The sequence below is a fragment of the Cyprinus carpio genome, chromosome A15 (genome assembly GCF_018340385.1).
Source record: "Cyprinus carpio isolate SPL01 chromosome A15, ASM1834038v1, whole genome shotgun sequence".
Taxonomy (NCBI): domain Eukaryota; kingdom Metazoa; phylum Chordata; class Actinopteri; order Cypriniformes; family Cyprinidae; genus Cyprinus; species Cyprinus carpio.
This window is the reverse complement of record NC_056586.1, coordinates 9,588,249-9,612,961: the sequence shown is the minus strand read 5'-3', so window position 1 is coordinate 9,612,961 and position 24,713 is coordinate 9,588,249. Positions and strand designations below refer to the sequence as shown.

Sequence of the window (24,713 nt, the reverse complement as noted above, 5' to 3'; positions counted from 1 at the left end):
TACGATGGTCACTAACAGAATAGACAAGCACATATGGGCCGTAACACCACCAGTATTGTTGTTCCCTGATAAGCCATTCCATTATGCTGAAGAGTAACCCCAAAATGACCAGAGATGCTATTAAGGGCTGACGTCAATCTCATTAAGGAAAATGGATTCTCCCAATTTAAGGAATGCAAATGGTTCCTGGCATGACATTTGGGATTTGACGTATTGTTGTCTGAGTGTTCATGGGACCCGGGAGACAATAGTAGACTGTTTTGTCTGGCCGTAGGTTGTGGTGGTGAAGGCATAACTGAAGTCAATTTTCTGGACTCTGCCCTCGACCCCTGAAGGCACTTTTCCTTAAGTACTGTCTCTCACTGAAATTGCTTTTCACTTTTAACCAGCCAGGCATAAAAACCCTCTCTGGAAGGAAAGTGAGCCCGGTCACTTCTTCCAAAAGGCCTTTTATTAATATCAATCCTGGAGAGATAAGCATTTTTTGGTTATGGTATTAATGTCAGTGGTTGAAGGAGCACAGAAATCATTCCAATATCCAACAGTATTCCATTTTTAACCTAAAAGTATCTCTGCTCTCTGTGCTAAGCGTGTTTTCCCAATTTCCCTAACAGATAAAATGTTATCATTGGGTCATACCTAATTTTGTATTCAATGTATATCACATTATCCTCTGTCCTTGGATGACTTTTGTAGTGAGGCAATATGGACAGGAAATGAGATCAAGATAAAGGCTGCTAATTTTGGACTCCTGAGAGCCAGCAAACTAACTGTATTAGATTGTGATTGTCCAATGAGACAAAATGTGATGTTTGGGCTACAGTGGGGTTCAGATGGGGAGATCACTAATAAACATGCTTGTGCATTTTTTTTTTTTTAAACAAATCTTAAATTAAAGTATAAATTAAAATGAAAACTTATTAAATATGTTGTATTTTGATACATTAATTAAATGTTACATTTTATTTACAAATTAAGATTTTTTAAGTGGTATTTTGTGGACTTTTAGTCTTAAGATAAGGTTTTTGTTTATTTTATTGATGTATTTTTTCTTTTAAAGAAACATCTAAATATGTTATCTAATATTGACATTTCTGTTCATATTATACAACAGGATGTTTTCGCTTCTTGTCTGCATATTAGCATTTATGTGGTAAATATTATATTATGTATTTAAATGCTTTGTTTTTTTTTTTTTTTTTTTTTACATTGCCATTTTTAATTCATTTATAGTTCAGTTCATCTTCCAATGAAATGACCAACGTGATCTCATGAGAATTCATATGTATTTTACGTAAAATATGGTTCTACAAAACGTACATTTACTTATGTTTACACAGACATTAAAACGTAAAATACTGACATATTTACAGCAATGGGCCTACTGACGTATTGACGACACCTAAAATATAAATCATTTACATATTAACAACTTTACAGATTTACAAATTAATCCTTATGAATATTAAAATTGTGGCATTAACATTTTGTTATATTGTATATACCGGTAGTTATCATATCAGTGGCATTGTGTTTTCAGTTGCATTATGAAGTTTACTCATTTACTTAATATGAAATAACATTTCGTTCTATTCTGTGATTTCTGCTGCCAACTCGTTTTGAAGAATACTTAATGTTAAACAAGACTACACTTTCAAACCTTAAAATAAATAACATTTCTGCAATTGTTTAACCATTACTTATCATGTAATATTTACTTTGCAGTGGGACACAAAAGGCATTTTCTCCGACATATTGTTACTGACAACAGAACCATAAAATACACCAAAAAACGCAACATAATTTCAAAAAGAAACAATCAAAACTTACCAGTATGTTTTGTGCTTGTAAACATTGCGTGCTAATACCTACATAAACAATGAGACCAGGCCGAAATGACAGACTCATTTAGTCTGATTAAACTCTGCCATTTTCTTACATTCATCTACAAGTTTGCATTCAAATCTGCTTCTAATAAAAAAAATAAAAAAAAAAATAATGGAAAATTCCCTGTCCTGCATTTTTATTTTTATCTTTTCGATAATCTGTTTCACTTAGATTTAGTTCACAGAAGAAAAGAGCAGTCGCAACTTCCATTTCATGGCAACTTTAAAATCCAAATGATGTTTTCTCAGTTTCTTTAACAGAAGCCAATAAACCAACAATGACTTAACTTATTTCCTTAATATGGACGAGTCAATAGAAGGCCTATTAATCATCCGAATTCTGTCACTGAGCTATCATAGCTATTTCTTGGGTTGGGTCTCCTTATTACTTGTGATTCCATTTGCGATTAGCTTCAAGATAATCAAACGCAACACAACCATGTGCCATTCCCTGCACTAAAATGCCTTTACCTCATTGCATTAGTCCATATTTCATGACAGATGCAAACCATCTTGATCTGAGCACCTCATTCCCTCTCTCAGAGGAGGGTCACAGACTGCTGTCCTTCACCAACCAATACAGAAATGGTGGTAAGTGGACTCTGAGCTCTCTGTCTTGGTTGAGCGCATATACAGAGCTCTGTTGCTGCATTTAGCCTTGGGAACTTTGGGCTCCTGAGAAACAGTGGACTAATTGAAGACCTACAGCAGACCCCTGACACTGTGGCCTGGCCTGGTCATATTCTGTTGTTCAGAAGACAGGAAAAACGAAGGGCTATCTTCTATCTTCTCTCTGTACATCGCTCCCTGTGCCCCAGGCAGCAATGTGGCCTTATTTATGACACAAATCAGTCCCATCCTCTGTACCGAACTGTTATCACATGCATGCACAAGCCTAGTAGTCAATCAGACACCAATGACCTACCAGAACTGTGAAGACTTGTAACATCTCCACTTAAGCCCCTTTCACACTGAGATTACGGATAATACCCGGGTAATGTGTCCCAGCAATTGTTCCAGGATCATAAGATTTTGGTTCATTCACACTGCCAGTAATTTCCCGGAATCTGTGCGTGCGTTCACACACAACCCATAAAGGTCCCATGATGACACGTGACATCAGGATGTGACGTGTGATGTACGAACGATCTCAGCTTCAGCGTGAATAGTGAGGAGCTAACTGATCTCTGCTTTATTACAGTTTGCACATATTTTTTTGTTGTGAACGTTGATCTGCCTTCAAAACACCCAGTAAAAGAGTCGCACGATAACGTGCGTCATCACTACAAAACACTTTATGCCATTGGTTCTTGCTTTTGTTCACACAGAGCTCGTTCCAGGACTGAAGCAGGCAATGTTACTAGGTCCCCAACCCGGGATCAATCCCTGGATGTGTTTGCGTTCACACAGAAGGCGATCCGGCAATTTTCCGGGACCAACGTGCAGTGTGAAAGGTTCACTAAACTTTGAAACCCAGTAAATACAACTTAGTCTACCTACACCATTTTTTAAGGCATCACAGACTCTAAAGCTGTCTCAAACCTAAGGCAAATTATGCTGTTTTCTAAGACCTTATTCTGACCAAACTGACAGCACTGCAGATAATCCCAGCATGCACTGCGACAATTGCAGTGGAAAACGTTCGTATTCTATTCAGTCTCGCAAAATATAAATACATAAATAGTTAATATAAACACATTAACTGTACTGTTGCTGGCATGAAGCAGACAAGAATGATGGCGTAGCGAACACAAGTGCAGTTTTATTTCCAAAGGTAATCTCCCAAAAACATAAACAAACTATGAACTTAATCCTAGACGTCAGACAAAAGATCAACATGAACCATGAGCTTGATTAGACATCAAACAATGACCTGGCAAGTAAAACATAGAACAGAATAACATACTTTAATACACAACAAAGTAACGAGACAAACATAAAACAGGGCTGCCAACTTCTGAGTTCAACTTAGAGTCAGAATTCCCATGGTGGGTTGGGTGGGGGTTTTAGTTAGAAAAACTGTCAGCAATGTATTGACTCGTCAACGACACGATGACTGGTACTGTGTTTTTATCATAAGATTATGTAAAATAAATATTGCAGAAAAATTGAAATGCACAGTGAGAATTGAAAGATTTACAAGTCGTTACTTTTACAAATATTTGCAACCGCATTACACACTTTTTTTAATACAAAATTTTGATACAAAAATTCAAATATTTTTGTATTGATCTATTATTCTGCATTTACATTGCATAATGCATAATGCGTTCGTCCTCTTAGCAGCTCAAAAAAACAAACTTTTATTTGAATTCTTAATGGATTATATAGCCTAGAAAATACACAAAGAGTGCTCCATTTATATTCACTAAAAAGCTGTCATTCAGTTCATCGCAAACTCACAAAGTTCCATTATAATCAATTAGGCTCTCTACACTGCACAATGAACCTCTTATTTACATTGCATCTACACTTTGTTTCAATGAGAGGATTTGTGAGCGTGCAGAAAAAAAGAAAAAAAATCTGTGAATTCTAATTAACTTGAAATCAACAGGTAAATATGTGATTGGCTATTTTGCCCATCACTACAAAAACATGTTTAAATAGAAACTTTTGAAACTTTAAATGGAAACTTTCCAGAGCGCAAACATTTACAAAATCTTCTTTTGCCAATATCCTATTATTAAAGATTCAACTGAGGTTGATATTGCTTTCGTTTGAGGGTGTTTTTCACTGCGTAAGAAAATGGTTGTGTGAAGTAAGACCGTGAGAACAGTGGCAATTGTGTGAGTCTCAAGCTGAATGCACGTTGACAGTGACAGTAAGAGCTTAAATACAAGACTATGGGTTAATCACATGACATAAACAACCAATGACAAAACCTAACTGCTGAACAAGATTACAAGACAAATGGACATTAACCAATGAGAGAAGAGAACTAATAATGAGATAAGACAATGAACCAATGAAAACATGACATGATATACAAACGCAAGCAGGTCACATGACATGAAACAGGCATGACATAAAAAACATCACCAGATAGACCTTAACTGAAAATATGAAACATGAACAAAAAGGTTTTTTGCTTATTAGAGAATTACGTTAACTTACTATAAATACTCTAAGCATAAAAACTACATAGAATACACAAATATTGAGTTCCAAAGTTTAATGTTAACATGTTTTGTGTGTTCTATGTATTATTTGAGCTTACCAACATGCTAATGGCAAACAAACAATTGGTTTTTGTTTTTTTGCTTAGTGGTGTTTCATTATTTTTTTGATTAGGATTTTTTTGTTAACTTTTGAATGTATTTGTTTGATTTAGAATTTCTAGTTTCAAACTTTTGGACTACTACTATAGGTGCTATACATTATAATATGGTAATGAATTGATATGGTAATAATAAATACAGTAGCTGAATTGAACCTGTTTCAAAACTGATGAACTTCACTTTGGTATAGATCTGATTTGAACCAACACTGAACTGACTTCCCTTACGAAAAAGACGTTTATTCAAGTATGCTATTAGTATACTTCTTTTAAACTAAAAATAGGAAAGTATGCTTTTAGTTTACTTTTTATGTACTTCTCAGAAATGGGCTTTATACACTCCTCAGAAATATACTTAAAATGACATTTAAGTATACTTGACTTATACTTACAAAAAGTCTAAATATATAGCCCCTTTTCACACTGCACGTCGGACCTGGAAAATTGCTGGAACATTGCCGGGTTGCCTTCTGTGTGAAAGCAAACACGTCCCGGGATTGATTCCGGGATTGGTCCCGGGTCAGGGACCTAGTAACATTGTCGGGTTCAGTCCCGGAACGAGCGCTGTGTGAACAAAAGCCAGATCTAATGCCGTAAAGGGTGTGTCGTAGTGATGACGCGCGCTATAGCGCGACACTTTTAGCGAGTGTTTTGAATGAAGATCAACGTTAGCGACGAAAAAAATATGTGCAAACTGTAACGAAGCAGAGATCAGTTAGTTCCTCACTTTCTACGCTGAAGCTGTGATCGTTCGCCAGCTTCAGTGAAAGTTAATGTGCCTGGCGTTTTCAACTCGTACATTACACGTCACTACCTGATATCACGTGTCTTCACGGGACCTTTACGGGTTGTGTGTGAATGCGCGCACATATTCCGGGTAATCACTGGCAGTGTGAAAGTGCAAAATCTAGCGACCCGGGAACAATTGCCCGAACACATTACCCGTGTATTTTCCGGAATCACAGTGTGAAAGGGGCTTATTAGAGCTATACTTGTGCTCCTAGAATCCGTGTTTTCATTGTTTCACATCTTCTGTACAGAATTTTCAAAAAAACACAAGTAAAGAAGAAAAAGAAACAACAGATACTAACACGTGTAATCTAACATGATCAATCTGACATGAAACAGCATCAAAACTGTAACGTTATGGAATAAAATGTCAACCGATGAAGAGGTAATAATTACAGTCAAGTTTTGGGGTGTTGATCGACTCCATCTACGTTTTGATTATCATTCTGAATCCAATTCATAGTATTTTTTTTTTTTTCAGCTTTTTGTTCAAAATGTTATTTCTTTATTTTTTATGAAACTTACCCACATTAAAGTGTTTAAAAAAAGAATGCATGAACGTAGAATAAAAATGTTATTGTTTACAAGCAGATACCCTGTTCTTTCATTTGATGTTTCATCTTATTATTTATTTTTTTGGCTGTAAGATAGTTTAATTTTATATTTGGTATGAACCATGTGTTAGTTGAGTGTGTTAACTTCAACGAGTGACATTTGCATGATGCATGCTAGCCGAGTTGCTGCCTAAATGGTTAGAATGCTGCCTTTGTGAGCAGTAATCAACAAGCTTAGTTTTGGAACAGAGCACAATAGTTAAAGTTCAGTATGTAATGTGCCCAGCAGTTCCCAGGATGTGTGGATAGAAGCTTTGTTTCTCATTGCTGCAAGTATGCTGTACTACAGTGCAAGTGCAGTAGACCTGCTTTCTCGCCCACTCCTACCTCCTCATTCTGTCTCTCTTTCTTTGTCTGTGCGTCTTTCTCTTTCCCCTCTTACTCTCTGCTGTTCTCAGGGGCAGATTGGAGTGGTTGTAGGAGGAGGGTCATATGCACTTCCTGGTTTTGGCTCCCCGCCTGGTCTATTTTAAGTTCAGAGGCCTGAGATTTTTCTTTGGCGGACCCATACAGTACAAATCAAGGATGTCACAGAGAAACATCCCAAAGCAAAGGCCATGATGTTCACATAGCGCTGCGATTACGTAGAAAAACAGATACCAATCAAGTCGCTTGACTTGCAGCATTAAAAGAGCAATTCTTGCAGTCTTCTGTGAATGCCAATACCTTGTTTCTGCTCCTCCTGAGGATAGATGTGACATCTATATTGGCTGAATTTAGGAATGCATACATGGATATTACTGCCAAAAAACCTCAATTGACTTTTTTTCTTGACTTCATTGATCACTGCGGGATAATGGACGAAACGTGGCTCATGTAATTGAACTTTATAGATCTGAAAAAGCAGCACGTTGCTCAGGGTCAATAAATGAAATATGCTGAACTTCTCACGTTCAGATGATCAGTGTCCTGCTGCTTATGTTGAGTGTTTGCCCAAGAGTTATGAGGTACCTCACAGCAAACTAAAATGAAAGCAAAACTGATTGTGTATCTCAAATTCCTAAAGGTTTGTTTTTCTTGTTTCTTCTCATAGATGACAGATCGTCAACCACCCACATTTCCCGATCCTTGGCTAATGATCTGGGTGGCTCTCTGGCCCCGCTGATTGGTGAACGTAAAACGTCTGTTCCTGCCCACTCCAGCCAGCCAATGCTGTTCACATTTGACATACCTGTACGCCACTCCCATAGTTCTTTGTCTAATAGTGCTCCTCAGGACTACCTCTTCCTCCATCAGTGCATGAGCCGCAAGAGTGAGAGTGCACGGTAAGAGCCATGATCTCTGGGGATGTGCTCATATTACACCCCTTATAGCTTAGACTGAAAAAAATTTACAAGATATTGTCTTCAGTACTGGAAGCTTCAGTAGTTTATTTCAAGTGGTGCAACACATAGACAAAAAGCAGAATTCATATCAAAGTCAACAAGTCTCTTAAAATATCAGATAATTTGACCTTTTTAGGGTAGGCAAGGGTAGTTCTAAAATGTCATGTGGTGTGATTCACCAAAAACAACTGAATATACTTAAATATTGTGTAAATATATAATGATATTTGTTAAAAAATATACTCTCCACTCACACACACATTCATCCAGGGACGTAGCCATCATTTCAAAAGTGCGTGGGACAGTAATGTCAAATTTAATTATACCTTTTTTTTTATTGACAAGTTTTCTTTCTCGTGTTTATTTTAATAGGCAAAGAAACCAATATACTACAAACACTTTGTTTTCCATTTTTATCACAGAATAAGGCAGAATAGTTTCTATACTTGTTATGTGATGAGGTGTGTAAAGCAAAGTGCACGGCGAAGGAGATATCAAAATAATTATTTTGATAATCCACAGGAGAGAGGGCACAACCAAACACAAATCCAAATGATCAAACATCAATAGCAGACAAAGGAATAATGGAGAACACAGGCTTTAAACACTGGGAACGTAATCAGGGAGAAACAGAAACAGGTGTGGAGCTAATTAATCAAAAACCATGGAAACTAACTAGACAGGATAATGGAGACATAGAAAACTAAACCAAAACAGATCATAATGGTGACAATACTGTAATAAATGCTATTTCAGTTAGCACTGCATTATTCATATACATATTCATATATTACCTGGAGATGACTTGTAAAACATACATAAGCCATATATTGTTGCAATTGTGTGTTTATTGTCTTCACATTTCATCAGTCAAAATGTTTGTTTTATATTCAGCTTATGCAGTGATAGCTGGATGCTTTTGTCCATATTAGTGATTTCCTGGCATGTCATACGTTATTACTTCTATAGCCCCTTTTGCACATACAGTTTTTACTGGTAAATTACTGGTAATCAACCATTAAAAGATCATGTTTACACAGGACCTTTTCAAAAATGCTGGTAAATACATTAATTTACTCTGCGCTGTTTACAGAAGTCAACGAAATGTCTAAAGTTCTCCAATACGATGTTTCTGGGCCAAAAGCAAAAACATTTGACACAAAAATTAAAACATCAACAAAAACACTGACCGCATATCACCATCCATGTTTACAAACACAACACCGGGAGGCGCAGCCATTTAGAGGTCATTTCCAGTTAATGATGTCACAGAATTTACCGGTATTTTGAAACTGATGTGTGAATGGTGCTTTACCGGTAAAAAGACGGAATATTGTTGCCTGTATGAACATCACATTTTTTAATTTACCAGCAAAGTCATTCTGGTAATTTTATGGCAATTTACTGATATTACAGTTTGAAAGGGGCTTTTGAGTCCATCTTAGACTTTCTGCGTGATAGCGCCCTCCAGCTTCGAGTATGAACGAAACATACACTGCATGAGAATGTTAAGTGCTCGACGATGTTCACATTGCCTCATTCTGGATACAAATAAAATATGCACAGACTATCCTGTCTCTTTGAATTTAAATCTAGATTTATTCACACCGGCCCTTGAAAACCTCTATTTGAACACACTTGCCTGAAACATGTGCGAGGGAACCATACAGAGTGCCTTCTTTATTCAAGATACCATATAAAGAGCTGTCATGTACTGATGTATGATCTGTAGAGAACCACACATAGATCAAAATCATGTAATGAAAATCATGCTGGATATTGATAAACCATTACTTGAGAAAATAGTTGCTGATGGAAGCTGTTCGGAAGCTGATGCTTTGGTGGTGTTCATATAAAAGACAGAATACAGAGTGTATTAAATGCACACAAATCTCACAAAAACTGTCAATAAATGCCTGATCCTAAATTATTTTTTACACTGCCGCATTATTTTTATGACAATTAAACACCCCTCTGTATTCCTCAATTGTCAGTAGTCTGCTGTATATTTATTATTAATATTCTGTTTATTTAAATAAATAATTATATATTATAATAAATGATGATTTTTATATTTTTATTTAAATTGTAAAGTATACATTGTTGTATTGCCTTTCCTAGCAAAATCGTTTTAAAGATGAGTTTGTTTTAATTTCTGTATTACAGTAATGGGATTTTTATTTTTTATTTTTTCTAGAATTATAGTAATTTCCCACATTTCAGTAAGGAAATTATATATAATATGTTTAATTGTAACAAAAATAATGTCTCAAAGCAAAGCAAAGCATTTTTATTAAGAAATAATAATAATAATTTGGATTTGGGGTGAAATATGGCCCTCAATATAAATATATACTGGTTTTAATTCTTGTCATCTGTCACTGTGCCCATGTTATTAGGTCATAAGCGAAAGTTTTTTCAACTTTAAACAAACACCTATGAGACCTTCCTACAAATTCAGGAGCAGACGGTGACGTATTGTATTTGCTGAAGGATTCACTTACAGGATGTGCTCATCAGTCATTTCACCCTGATTCACTTCCTTTGATTATAATCCTATCGAAATAATGCCAAATGAAACAGAATTGTGTTATAATGTCCCTGGCTAATCAACCCATCAAAGGTTTACTATGCCTACTATTTATTTCATCCCCCACACTAAGTCTCTTCACACAGTCATTTGACTCAAAACCTGCAGAAAGTAAACAAACTATATTTCATCCAATTTGTACCAGCCTTGTCAGTTTTACTGGGGTAATGACCATGATATTCATCAGCACTACCCAATATAGAGTGTCATAAACACTCTCCATCATACACCATCATGCACTAAGAGTTAATACATTCATACAGCAGACAAAAAATAAAAAGTCTCTCTGTAAGCCAGACACAGTGCATCTGTTATATAAAATACAGAGAAACACTGCCTTCAGTGGTTGAATCTTAACATTACAAAAATACTGTTTTGTTTTTGAGTGTACTTACATCCAGTGTTGTTCTTAACTAAAACTATATATAAAAAATGTTAATTGAAATAAAATGCAAATACTGAATGAAACCCTAAAAAAAATAAAACATTAATAAAATTACTTAAACTGCAATAAGTTAAATATAAATCTGAAAAAGGCAAAAACATCAAATTGTTAAAGTATAAAAAATGCAATGCAAAACAGAAAAGACAAATACAAGCTACTTCAAAATATTAATAAATATTATAATAATATATAAAGTATACGAAAATAACACTGTTTACCTTTTTAAAGACCCCCTTGGCTAGCATACTAGAATACTACAGAGCAAGAATACTGTGCTCAGTATGCAAATGTACTGCATTGGAATTGCCAAAATATGCACAATACAGAGCACATTGCATGCAATACTGTATCCTACAATGTGATGCATTTCACTTCACCTTCCATTTCTAGTGTGATTAATGAGTTGCAAGTAAATTTAAGACAACGGGGAAAAAATACCCCCCAAGATGATAACTGAATGCCACCCATAAACACAATAAGGTCATGTGACCTCAAATACATTCTATCAGATTTTGACACAGATACTATATTGTGCTTGATATTAAAAGATTTGGTCTGTGGTCAGTTCAGTGTTATAAATATAGTTTGCCGTGTCAACATTTGAATGACTCATTAGTATTATTTATAGCAGAGGCTAATAATAGTTTGGCTATTGTAGATTAGATTGTTTATTTCTTTGAATAATGGCTGTGTGAGAAAATAAGTGATCATTAACTAATGTTTGACTGAATAAATATGTTCATCATAAATAACTAACCGATATCATTTTGGTCCCAAAGGAGTGCCAGTTTCTCACAGGCCTCGCGCAGCAGTCTTCTGGTGGGCAGTGACTCAGCGGTTCAGAGACTCACTCACGGTTTCTCTAACTGTCTGAACGGCATGGGCGCCCAGCTTCACGGTTTCTACAGCCTTCCCAAACCCAGCAAGCATCAGCAGCCCCCTTCACGGACTGACTTGCGTGACGCTTGCTATGTTCTGCCCAGGGGTTACAGCTCAGAAGAGGCGTCAGAGCTCGAATCAGATGATGTCTACACCTATAAAACCCCCAATAACACTCTAGCAGCACCCCTAACCAATGAGCAGCGGGCCCTTGATAACTATGATTTACCCAGCATTCCTGGCTCCATCTACCAGATCCCCCGCACGTTTGATAAGAACCACAATGCCCTGATGCCATCCAGTGCCGACTCCACGAATGCGCCTCCTCCCAGACCTCCCAAACCCAGTCAAAATGGAGAGGTCGCCACAGTGTCCGTCATCCCCAGGAGGAACACACTGCCGGCGGTGGAGAACATCAAGCTTTACAGAGGTAATACACTCATAATCTGGATCAGTTTTATTAAATCTGTTTATTCTAAAGTCTTCTCTCATCTCTCCTTTCCTCGCTTTGTCTAGTATCTTTTTTCATTTTGTCTGTCTCTTTTCTCCTCTGGTCTCTCCTCTCATTTTGTCTCTTTATTTGAATCTTGTCTGTACTGTATCTTATTCTTGTCTTGTCCTATTTCGTCTCAACTCATATCTCTCCTTTTTTGTCTCATCTCTTCTCATTTAGTAATTTCTCCTCTTGTCCTTTCCTGTTGTTTTGCCTTTTCTCTCTTCCTATCGTGTCTGTTTTTTAGTCTCAATTTGTCTCTGCGTCTCTAATGTTTGTCTTTCGTCTCATCTCTTCTCATCCTGTCTTTTCACCCCGTTCCTCTCGCTTTGTCTCTCCTCTCATTTGGTCTATTTTAATCTAATCTCTTCTTGTCTCATTCTCTTAAGGCTATTCTTTTGTTTCCGTCTGGTCTCCTCTCGTCTTTTCTTCTCACTTTCATTTCCTCTCATTCTGTCAGATTGAAAGTCTTGTCTTGTCTCCTCTTTCCTCTCATTTCATTCTCATTTACTCTACTTTTCCCATGTTGTCTTTTCTCTTCTCTTCGCTCTACTAATTTTGCCTGTTTATTTTAAAGTCTCATCTTCGCTCATATTCTCTCATCTTGTTTTGTCTCTACTTGATTTATCTCTCCTCTCTTCTCATCTAGTCTCTTCTCTCATCTTTCCTCTTCTCCAATGCTCCTTAAGCTTTATGAATTCATTACATAAAGGCTGTATATCAGTGTTATTACCAAATGATTTACCCCTCTACACTTATCGGGTGGAGAATTTAAGCTTTCAGCTCAATTTATATGGGTTTTTAATATGACTTCTCTACTGTCTTTCTGTTTCTTTTCTGAATGTGTATGTCTGATTTGAAACTAAGAGGCAATCTGGTCAAGGTTTACTCTTCTCTGCTAGGAGGCTAATGAAATTCAAGCCATGCAGGCAGCCCCAGAATGGCTTGTTCCGGCCTGATAAACAGTGAAAAAAAAAAAAAAACAGCAGACACAATTCAGTGATTTCCTAGTGATTTTCGCTCAGCAAGGCCAGACTAGTTTGTCTGCAGGAACAGGAAGTGACCTTTTGAGCTGATTCCCACACCTGTTCTCGGTAGCCATGTTTCCAGAGAGGTAAACTGGGAGGCAGTGTGGAATGTGAAGGAAATGGCCACATAAGTAATGCCTTCATGTGAAAGTGTAATAGAATTTATGTTGGGATGAAAGCTGGATCACTTACAAATCCGGTCTGATTTGTACAGAATGAACAGTTCATGTGTCTTGTGACTTTTCCTTTGATTGTGACCCAGGCTTAAGGTAAACATTTTCTCTGAAATCCTTGCTTGGTGGACTTGTTTTTAAATGGATTTTTTGTACTTGCTCATACCATCTAATGTGTTTTAGGATCATCTTTTGAGACCAGCAGTCACCAAAGGCCAGTCTATTTCAACAATTCTGGTCAGTCAGTGGAGTCTGTAAATGATGGCTTCAGCTCATACCTGGTAAAGCAGTTTCTGTTACATATCTACACCTAAGGGTCATTCACAACAAAATGGTACCATTTGTGCCTTATTATTGAAAAGATTACTGCTGAACTTTTAAGACATCATATTTTTCCATCCCAATCTGAACGTACCAGGGCAATAAGCACCACTGTTACAGAGTCGAACGGCACTGTACAATATCAAATAATGTACAAAATATCAGTGTAACGCTTTGTGACAGCTAGTAAATTTAAATAGAATTGTAATATATATTTTGTATTGAAATCATTTGTGTAAGCATTACTCTATAATTGCAATGACTTACACATAAAAAAATAAATATTTACATTTTATTCTAAAATTACTTTAGCATATCACACTAAATGTGACACATGAGTCACATCTATCAAATAATGTGATTAAGTTCAGTGTCCTGTTAATTATATCTATAGTAAGTCATAAAGACACAAATGGCACCATTTCCTGACAATGACCTCATAACTCACAGAGTCACAAACTGAAAATAACAAGTCTATTCAAACTACACAAGAACAAATGGAGTGTGTCACGGTGGTTTCCACCACTGATCTGGAAACTGTGTAAGCTGGATTGTTCTTTTTTCCTTTACAGAGAACTAAAGCCCCATTGACCCGCTCCGATAGTGCCGGCTCTGAGGATAACTATGTACCCATGAATCCAGGCTCATCCTCCTCCCCTCTCAGTGCCGCCCTGGCTGACAGTCCTAAAAGTAATTATATTCCCATGAGCCCAGGTCCTCACCATTTTGATTTCCCAGGATTTTCAGCAACGTTGCCAGCCAGGAAGGGCAGTACAGCATCACTATGTCTCCGGCCCGGCCGACTCAGTGACGTCACACCGCCACCGATCAACCGCAACCTTAAACCCAACCGGACGTGTGAGTGTCACTAACACAACTTCTCATGCCTATCTTCTGTCTTTGTTGAAAATATGAACATTCAATAAAGATTAGAAAAACAGATTGATTAATTGCTAAATTTCTACTGCACAATTTATTTACACAAGATTATTGTTTGTCTTGGTTTGCAGCAAAACCAACACCTCTTGATTTAAGGAACAATGGCATCATTGATGAACTTCCCTTCAAGAGCCCCATCACCATGTCTTGGATCAGACCAACGTGAGTGGGTCTCCCAATTTAGAACAAAATTTTTGCAGTGCTATTATTCACAATAACAGTAATAAAGTAAAGCTACAGGTGATTTTACTCAAACTTGCTGAAAAATTATAAATTCAATCATTAGTAATGTGATTTAGTAGTTTAACAATTTTGACCAATAGGTCGCGCTGTTACCAAATTAATGTGGTCTGGCCAGTGTGAAGTGAAGATAGCATACATAAAGTTTTGTGTCAGTATGTCAAAGCTTTGCAGAGATGCAGCCTCAGGTGCAGTTTGGCATCATGCCATCATATTTGTTGATGTGGTAAAAGAAAACCATTTCCTCTATCGACACGTAATCCGTAACTTTTTGTCTACATGGTCTGAAGATGATCTGAGTCGAATTTGATGAAAATCGGACCAAAGATCTAGGAGGAGTTCGAAAAAGTATGTTTTCATAAAAAATCTAAATAACAGATGGGAAGTTCAGCTGATTATGGCATAATTGGTATTGCTGTTCTTGGCATGACTCGAGGAATCTATCAAAACCAGTCACATGACAATAGGAAAAACGAATCAAAAGCTATTAGCATTTTTTTTTTTTTTATTTTATTATGATTTTTGACCATAAGGTGGTGCTGCCCCAAAACTTTTTGAGTACCTTCTGGGTATTCAAAATGGTCAACATGGGAAAATTATCTAAAGAGATAAGTCTTGTGATTTTTGGCCAAACCGTTCAGAAATTAAGCCAAAAGTTAGTTAAAAATTCTTTTTTTTTTTTTTTTTTTTCATTTATCGTGATCACTAGGTGGCGCTGTGCTGAAACTGAACAGGTACCCCCAGGTCATGGTTATTATAACACACACCAAGTCTGGTTTGAATACGCTAAAGTGTTGTGGAGATATAGCCTCACGTCCATTTTGGTGTGCTTTTCATCAAATTTATTCTTGAACAGTTTGACTGATCAACTTGAACTCTGTAACATTTTGCCAGTATGGTCTCAAGAGGATCTGAGCCAATTTTGGTTAATGTCAGATAAAACATCTAGGACAAGTTCAAAAAAATAGGTTTTATGATTAATTCAAAATTTGCATTCGACTCGGCATGAGCCAAGGAATCAGAGGAAAAAATAGTTTTGTCTAAACTTTATGGTTCAAAAGGTATTAGCATGGACATGATTGCAAATTTGAGCTGTTGGCGGCGCTAGAGGGTTTGAGGTAGAGACTCCAAACTTGCTATGGTTAATGTTGAGACTGTCCTCTATCTGTGTGCCGAATTTCATTTCATAACTACAAATGGTTCTATGAGCATCCATAGACTTTCAAAGAGGAAGAAGAAGAAGAAAAAGAAGAAGAAATCTAACAGATACAATAGGTGCCTATGCACTTTCAGTGCTTGGCCATAATTATTAAAAACATTGTGTTAATATTTTATTTTGATCAGTTATATAGTAGTCTTGCACAGCCACACCTTTGCCTGATGAAATAAAGTCTGGGCTCTATAGTCAAGGACAGGCCACTTAGACTGGTAGAGACTCACTGACTGACATGTAAAGCAACCAATTTAAGCTTGGTTTATTCAACGTCATGTTTAGGAACAAGTAAATGTCGCTACAATAACAGACTGGCATAATGCAATGTCATTCCATCAAGACTGGTATAAAAGTTAAAGCAAATAGTGCCGCAACAGTCTGCATGAAGACCAAATTTTCTCAGAATTTTAATCTATCTAAAATTAATAAGAAAATCTTAAAAGAATAATGATTTCAGTGGCGTATGGCTGCACGATTTGGAGGGAAAGTGTAATTGCATTTTTCTGGTTAAAATTGCAATTTGCAATTTAAATGCGATTTTTAAAACAAATTAACAAAAAAAATATATATAATAATTAAATAAAATAATGATAAGATAATAACAGTACTACTTTTATTTTACAGAAAACTTCAGGGTTTCTTGTTAACATACAGGCCTATAACTGTACATCATTTGATACTGTTATGATAAAAATCTTTGACAGTAATTTCTTCATTTTTATCAGGAGGTATGAAAAATAAAAAATGGAGTCCATGTCTTTTATATGAAATATGAGCCTTTTATACATCCACTGTGGGGAAAGAAAAAAGAAAGAAAAAACAACTCCTTTACTTCCAAATTTCTTTAGAGAGAAGTATTATTTTTTTCCTATTTATGGCCCAGATAGAACTGAGTGCATGTGTATGCTCATGTAATGTCTGTTTCACTCATGCTGGACGCCAGAGGGTGCCCTCGCGCAGATCCCTAATATGTGCAAAGGCATCCAGCTATGGCTGTAACTGAATTAAAAGAAGCTAGAATTGTATGAACTGATTAAACATGAATATAATAAACCTACGACAATATATGGTTTGTCTGTGTTCTTCATGCCATCTCGGGTATTTTCATAAAAATAAATTACATTTATAATGCATTGATAATCGACATAGCATTTATTGCAGTATAGATTATACTGTATTTTGTGCTTCATTCTGTAATAAGAAGCCACATCAGATCAGAAAATGAAGTTATTTCAAAACACTCGACTGACGTTGTGGAGTAAAATAATGTTATAACATGTGACCATGGACCACAAAACCAGTCACAAGGGTCAATTTTTGCGAAATTGAGATATATACATCATCTGAAAGCTGAATAAATAAGCTTTCCATTGATGTATGGTGTGTGCTCATGTGAAGCGCTCAGTGTCAGTCTATGGCTATGTTAACATGACAACAATGTAGTCAAAAATGGAAACGTTTTTCCCTTGTGCTTTTAAAAAGTTTCACATATACACAACAATGTTTTCAAAATGATTCGCGTTTACACATATCCGCAAAAATGGCTAAAAACGGTATATTACATATGCCAGGCCAGTAGTTGGCGCTGTCACCTTGTTAGTAAACAGTACCTGTAGGGAAGTGATTATTATATGTTGTATAAGATGCGTCTCCGCTGTTGGTTGTAATATCGGTGAAGTAAATCCACACTTTGCTGAAGAAGCGTTAGCAAACTCTTGAGCAGCAACAACAGTACCATGTACTCCGCAATTGTTGTGTATGTTTGTTCACGCTTGCCTTTAAAATCGACACGCACTGCGCATGTCTACATACCTAACACGTACTACGTACATGCATGACGTCACCGTTTTCAAAGATTCCCACTTTGGGTGTTTACGCAGAAACGACAATGGTGCCATTTTCGAAAACTTGCACTTTGAAACCCGTTTTCAAAGTATGCGTTTTCAGTCCCCAAAACGCATTTGTCATGTAAACGAAAAGGCAAAACGCATAAAAAGTTTCCCGTTTTTAGCTGAAAACATTGTGTAAACCGCCCCCTTTGTGAACATGGCTTTTTTGCCCAGCAGACTGTTAACGACCACCACAGACAGCTCCCAGAAAACCTGTAGAAGTCAGCCAACTGGATTTAGACTTCTGACTTGATGTTTAGCAAATGGTTCATGGTCATGATGTCTTGGCTGAGGCTCATTATATAGTAACGCAGTAAATGTTAAGTGTATTTTTAATATTTTCTTTTCTTTCTTTACAGGCCTGTGAACTCCATCTCGTCACAGCCCTGTCGGCCCATTTCAACCCAGAGCATCACCAGCACTGATTCTGCAGACAGTGAGGAGAATTATGTGGCAATGGTGAGGGCAAGAAGTCGAGTTTCAGAATGTTATGAAAAGGCTTGATTGTGCTTTGGGAATAGCACCCCAACCTTGTAATTAGTTACCAAGTTCCTCAACTACAGACTACCTTTCTATATAACATTATTTGAGATTTGTTTTTGTTTCAGTCAGCTATATCTCAAAAAACAAGTTTATATTTGTGCAGCAAAACCCAGTGTCTACCTCCCCAGCGATGAGTGGTACCAACAGTCCTGCGCCCAGGAATTGTGGTAATGTGGACTATTTGGCCCTGGACTTTCAGCCTGGCTCCCCTAGTCCACACAGAAAGGTATGTCTAGCCTTAGTTCATATCAACCAAATGAAAAGCTCATCATCAAAAACTCAAAATTAATCTCTTATGGGCACCTTGAGTATTCTAAGACAAACAAAAGCATAAATTCATTTTATTTAAAGGGATACTTCACCCCAAAATGAAAATTTTGTCATTAATCACTTACCCTCATGTCGTTCCAAACCCGTAATAGCTTCGTTCATCTTCGGAACACAATTTAAGATATTTTGGATGAAAACCTGGAGGCCTGTGACTGTCCCACTGACTGCCAAGTAAATAACAGTGTCAAGGTCCATAAAACGTATAAAAATCATCGTCAGAATACTCCATCTGCCATCAGATGTACAATCTGGGTTATATGAAGCTACGGGAACACTTTTTGTAAGTGAAGAAAACAAAAATAACCACTTTATTCAACAATTCCTTTGTTAACAGTCTCCTCTGTGTCTCTCCATATCACCGTATGCTGTGTCTTCTGTATCATCCGCGCCACAAGGATGCGCTGTTTTCTTTCAAATCAAAGCTAAATACCCATAGAAACAGCGCATCCTTGTGGTGTGGATGATTTGGGTTTAAAAAAATATATTTTATTTTGTTTTCGAGGATGTGAAGAGATTTTTTAGGTTTTTGGAGACATGGGGGTAAGTGATTAATGACAAAATTTTCATTTTGGGGTGGAGTATCCCTTTAATGTTATGTGAATCTTTGCACTTTGAGTTGTTTGGTTGAATATATTTGATCCTATCACTTCACATCTTTACTCAATCTATACCTTTTTTATCTTTCCTACAGCCGTCCACCTCTTCAGTGGCCTCAGATGAAAAAGTGGACTACGTCCAAGTGGACAAAGAAAAGACACAAGCCCTTCAGAACACCATGCAGGAGTGGACAGATGTGCGACAGTCAAGCGAGCCGGTTAAAGGCATCAAGTCCTGATGATTTTCAAATGTTCACATTGAATGTGTTCCTCCCTGTCACTCAAAATGCTCTTATACTGTTACACCATGATATAAACTGACTTACCTGTGACAAAATAGCGAATGATACACCAACTAAAGCCATAGATCCAGTTCATTTGGTCTTTTGAGGACAAAAAACTCCACTGAACCTCCTAGACTGTCTTGCCATGCATGTTAGACATGTTTAACTTTTCAAAGTGCAATGCAACCAAAATTTAGCAACTTGCTCTCTCTGAGTGTGAGCGAAGAACCATAAGCAGTGAATATTTAAATCTAGTTATAGGTGACGTGTGCAGTTTTTTCAATGTTAAAGTACTTTCATCACATCTTAAAATTCAGAGAAAGCTTGAAATCCATTTGATTTCTTTCATTTGATTCCCCCAGAAAAGTGTAAACACTGTGACTCTATCAAAACATAGCTCTGTTGGTTTTTTGCATCCTGACCACCCTGACAAAGCAACACTGGCTCAACCAATGCCATTAGTTTTGGACAGGACTGTCTGACCAATGGCATACAGGAAATACATACCAATGGAGTGTTCAGGAAACCTGTTTGAAACTCAACATTTTTATCTGTTTAGTGGCACTAGTTGCGCAGAAATGACACACCTCACCTTTAACAGTATTATAAGGGCAAAACAGCACTTCAAACAGAAGATTTTCTGAATTCATGGTGGTCTGCCTGCCGAATTGAATTGCAGTTTGTCCTGTATTTCAGCAAAAGAGAGAAGGTCACTTTTTTTCCAATTTTGAGTTAAGGAATGTAGAAAAAGTTTGAAAAAGTTCCTTGTAGTTTTGACATTAAAAATCGATTGTTTTCACACTTCTCTGACAGTTGCTCATATAAATTTCGGCTTATATGTGAATGCAAACCCAGACCTTTTTAAAGTGAACCAAATACAGATCATCTCAAGAGGAGGTCTGTGTATGGATGCTTATAAGATGCATTGTAAATACAAAGTTCACACACAACCACAAAAGTCAAATTTTGATCTTTAAAAAAAAAAAGTTCATACAAAAAATTTAATTGCCATTTAATTCCAATTATGTTTCTTTTACATGTAACACAAAGGGAGTTATCTAGTGAAATGTCCAAGTGGCTCTTTTTCATACACTGGAAGTAAGGAGTTTCAAAGGAGTTTGGATATTTTGCTTTATAAGACCTTTGTTGTTCCACGTATGGATGTCGCCAATATACCAGTATTAATAAAAATGATATATGCATGTTACTACTCCAGATAGTTGCACCTTAAGGGTCCGTTCACACAGAATGCGTCTTTGCATATCTAAAAAAAAAACAAACGTGATGCAGTGCTCAAGAATCATTTACATAAAAAATGCACATTGCAGAACGCGAGGGTCTCGAGATGTGCTTTTAAGACTTGATGCAATAGCAGTTAAATACAAAGCTCTGATTGGTCCACTGTTTTGGAACTGACATTGAAGAGTGGCACTGCTAGTAAAAGTTAAAATTCTTTGACATGGCTTGTGCGAGATGCTGCCAAAGATGCAAGACGCAAGCACAATGGCCATACACTTCCATCTAGCACATTTACATAGAAAAACAATGGAAAATAAGGGCATTGGAATGGAAAAACACATTCTGTGTGAACGGCCCCTAACACTGATTGCCACCTAGTCATAGCAAAGCAAAAATTTTGCTTGCCAATAAGGGAGTTTTTTGCTAGACACCCCAGTCTGGAGGAAGTGGCAATCTACAGTCTTTGTACGCTATTGTCTCTCTGCCTCCCTACACTATTTTGAATGTGATTTAATGGCCAAAAAAGAGAAAATGTATTATATCACCATAATCGTGTAGTAAAAATATGACATTTTGACAACCTAAGGGCCCTTTCACACCAAGGACAATAACTATTATGACAACTATAATGATAACTTTTTATCTTTATAGTTTTACAAAGTTTTAATAAATCAATGAGAATAAATGTGAATGGAAGTCTACACCACAACTACAATGATAACGGCACAAAAAACAGTATTGTTGGGATCACTTTTTTCCTGCCAAGGAAATAAAAACACTGACAGCAAATCAAAATCCACCCAACTTTGAAGAGCGTGAGCATTTAAAGTGGCGGATGAAGTTACTGCAGTATGCATTATAATAAAGAGAACATTATTGTTCGTTATATAGTTATCATTATAGTTATCGTTATTGTTATCATTCTTGGTGTGAATGGGCCTTTAGTTGCACATAAGAAAAAGTCCTACAGGTTAAAGTTGACAATATAAGGGTGAGGAAAGAATGGTTCTGGATCCTCCTAAACTAAACTTTTCAATCCAGCAGCATGTACTAACTAACAGACCTTCTCCTTTTAGCTTGACAAATATGCACTTCAATGTATTCAGTGGGTAGTTCTTTACTCTGCATGCAGTCTGAACAGGGATATTGACCATTTTTCCCTAAAACACATTGCTTCCCTGGCTATCATTATGGAATAGGTTAGAGCAAACTTACATATTCAAAAATAACAGTAAATGATCTATTCATATACTAATAAAAACATACTGTCCTTAATGTGGTTTTGTTAGAGGGGATGCATAGACAGTTAAATTTGCTCACATTTATCATCATTTTAAATGTTATACTTTGCTCTCAGGGCAGTTTGAATTGTTTTACTAAACTTATTACAACAAAAGGCTTCCAAATATAAACTGTTCCTAGTTTCAGCAAACTGGCTGGTTAATATGAGCAGCTGTAGCTGTAAATCAGCCGTGCTTTATGCCTGTTGAGATTAGCAGAAGGACTCTTACATGGAGTGTGTTGTTTTTGTGATAGACACCTTATAAGGTGTTTTTTTTTTGTTTTGTTTTGTTTTTTTTTTGGGCTGGACTACCTGTTTTCTGAACAATGTTGGATGTGGAGTGTAATGAAGGGGCACAGAAATGACACACTTCACTGTAAAACTGTGACATAGGGTTTTTTTCATGGTAACAATGATTCAACTGTGGAGAGTTCTATTAAAACACTGTTTTGTTGGACAACAGTGCCAATTATTCAGAAATTAGTATGATGATATTTCTTTCAGCAGCCTAAATGCGTGAAAATAGGATAATATTAGCATCATTTTTGGTAAAGGAGATATGCTAGAAATGTTACTATATTTAAATGTGTGCTTGCTCAAGTTTAGAGGTAAAAAGGCGCCATATTCAGTTTGAAATCAAAGTAGCCTATTATTAATTTTTAATAATAAAAAAAAAGACTAGAATTTGTCATTTCACTCAGTATTTTATGGCGGGCTGGGACCTCCAAATACTCCATTTCTAGCATTGTGGGAGATGTTTTATTTGCCTTTTAACTCATCATTTCATATTCCAAGACCATTTTGTATTACTTTACATACGAGGTTGTAAGTGGTCTGGACTTGTTAAATACACTTGCGTAGATTGTCTGTTAGATTCAAATCCTTTCATGTGTTCGGTGGATTATTTAAAAATGTGCTTTACAAGTATGTCATTATTTTATGATGTTAAACTTTGTGGGACATTTAGTGGCACTGGCATTGGCCTTTACCAGTTCATTAACATTTAAGTGAACTTACAGGCTAAAAGTGGTTTCTTAATGTCTTTTTCTATTCTCAAAATATGTCATGTATTGTAATGGGAGAGTACCAGTAAATGAATATAATACTTGTGTGTGAGCTGTAGTAGAATTTATGCTGTAATTTGTTAAAGGGTCAAAGAGGGGCAGACCAGAAAATCTACTTTGACAAATGTCATTAATTGAGTGGATTTTTCTGTAAAGCATTTCTGTTCAACTCTTGGTTGCTTGTAAATTAATTTATTAATTTATTATGTGTTTTGCAGGTGGACGAAAGATGTACAAAGAATGAACTTGTGGCTCTACTAAGATTAATTTATGCTATTTGTGCTGATTTTGTGAAGCAGTATGCCAAGCAAAGCCAGTAAAATGGTCAAATGTGGTACATTTGAGATGTCTGTCCTTTGTCATGTTGTTCTATGATATGCTTAAAAAGTTGACCAAAATAATTTCAACTGCAGAAAAAAATAAAACCCATTTTATCAAACAGAGTAAACAATTACATTTAATTAATTCTAGAGCTCCCTGTATACCCTGTTTCTTAGAAACCTGAAAAATGTAGTAAGTCTGCTAAATGATTTGTATTTTCTGACCAATTTTATTGCTATTCTTCGTCATGAGTACACAAAATGAGACTGACCAAAGCATACAGGCTATTAAACTTATGATCAGTATCAGTTAGTTTGAAAAGTTGTGGCTGCAAGAAAATCTAGAGTTTCTTACTGTTACATAATTGTGCTTATCACATCCATACAATCATTCTGACATGATGTAGAGACAGCATGAGACCATACTGATGTCTATGTCATTACTATGACAGCTGATGTACTGTAGATACTGGAAACTGACTGCACTCTCTCAACAAACAAATCCAATTTCATCACTTGACAGATAACAGCAGGAACAGTCAGTCCTAAAGATCAGATCTATAACGCATGCAGTCCAGTGTATCTCAGCCAATGACTGAGACCTAGTTAAAATGGTGTAATGCCTGTTTATAAGTTGGATTTTCCAATGCTAATAAACATCCCCATCCAAAGCCTTCCAATGTTTCCCAACCCTAGTCCTGTGCTGCATCTAAAAATGCACACTAAGTAGCTCATTTGATTTAGTTACATTTGATGAAGAACAAACTTTGCAACTGTTAAAAACATATATTCTATATAGTATGAATGTCTAGACATGCCATATCCATTGTGTTGTAATTGTCATGTGACCTACTGTATGTCATCAGTTGTGTCGCTTTACTGCCATTCACAACTACTCTCCTATGGCATTATGGGATAGTAAAGAGTCGATTGGATGCACACATCAGAATCATG

General features: G+C 36.5%; 1 protein-coding gene across 1 annotated transcript in view; it reads left to right on the top strand.

The window, feature by feature from the left end:
• LOC109103806 (GRB2-associated binding protein 2) overlaps positions 1–23,890 on the top strand; it is a 69,752-nt gene extending 45,862 nt beyond the window's left edge. The window contains 8 exon segments of the mRNA XM_042770951.1: positions 7,600–7,831; positions 11,706–12,235; positions 13,683–13,780; positions 14,393–14,678; positions 14,831–14,921; positions 18,461–18,560; positions 18,748–18,870; positions 19,666–23,890. Coding sequence (XP_042626885.1) covers positions 7,600–7,831; positions 11,706–12,235; positions 13,683–13,780; positions 14,393–14,678; positions 14,831–14,921; positions 18,461–18,560; positions 18,748–18,870; positions 19,666–19,809 — 1,604 coding nt within the window. The 3' untranslated portion in view covers positions 19,810–23,890.
• The last annotated feature ends 823 nt before the right edge of the window (positions 23,891–24,713 follow it).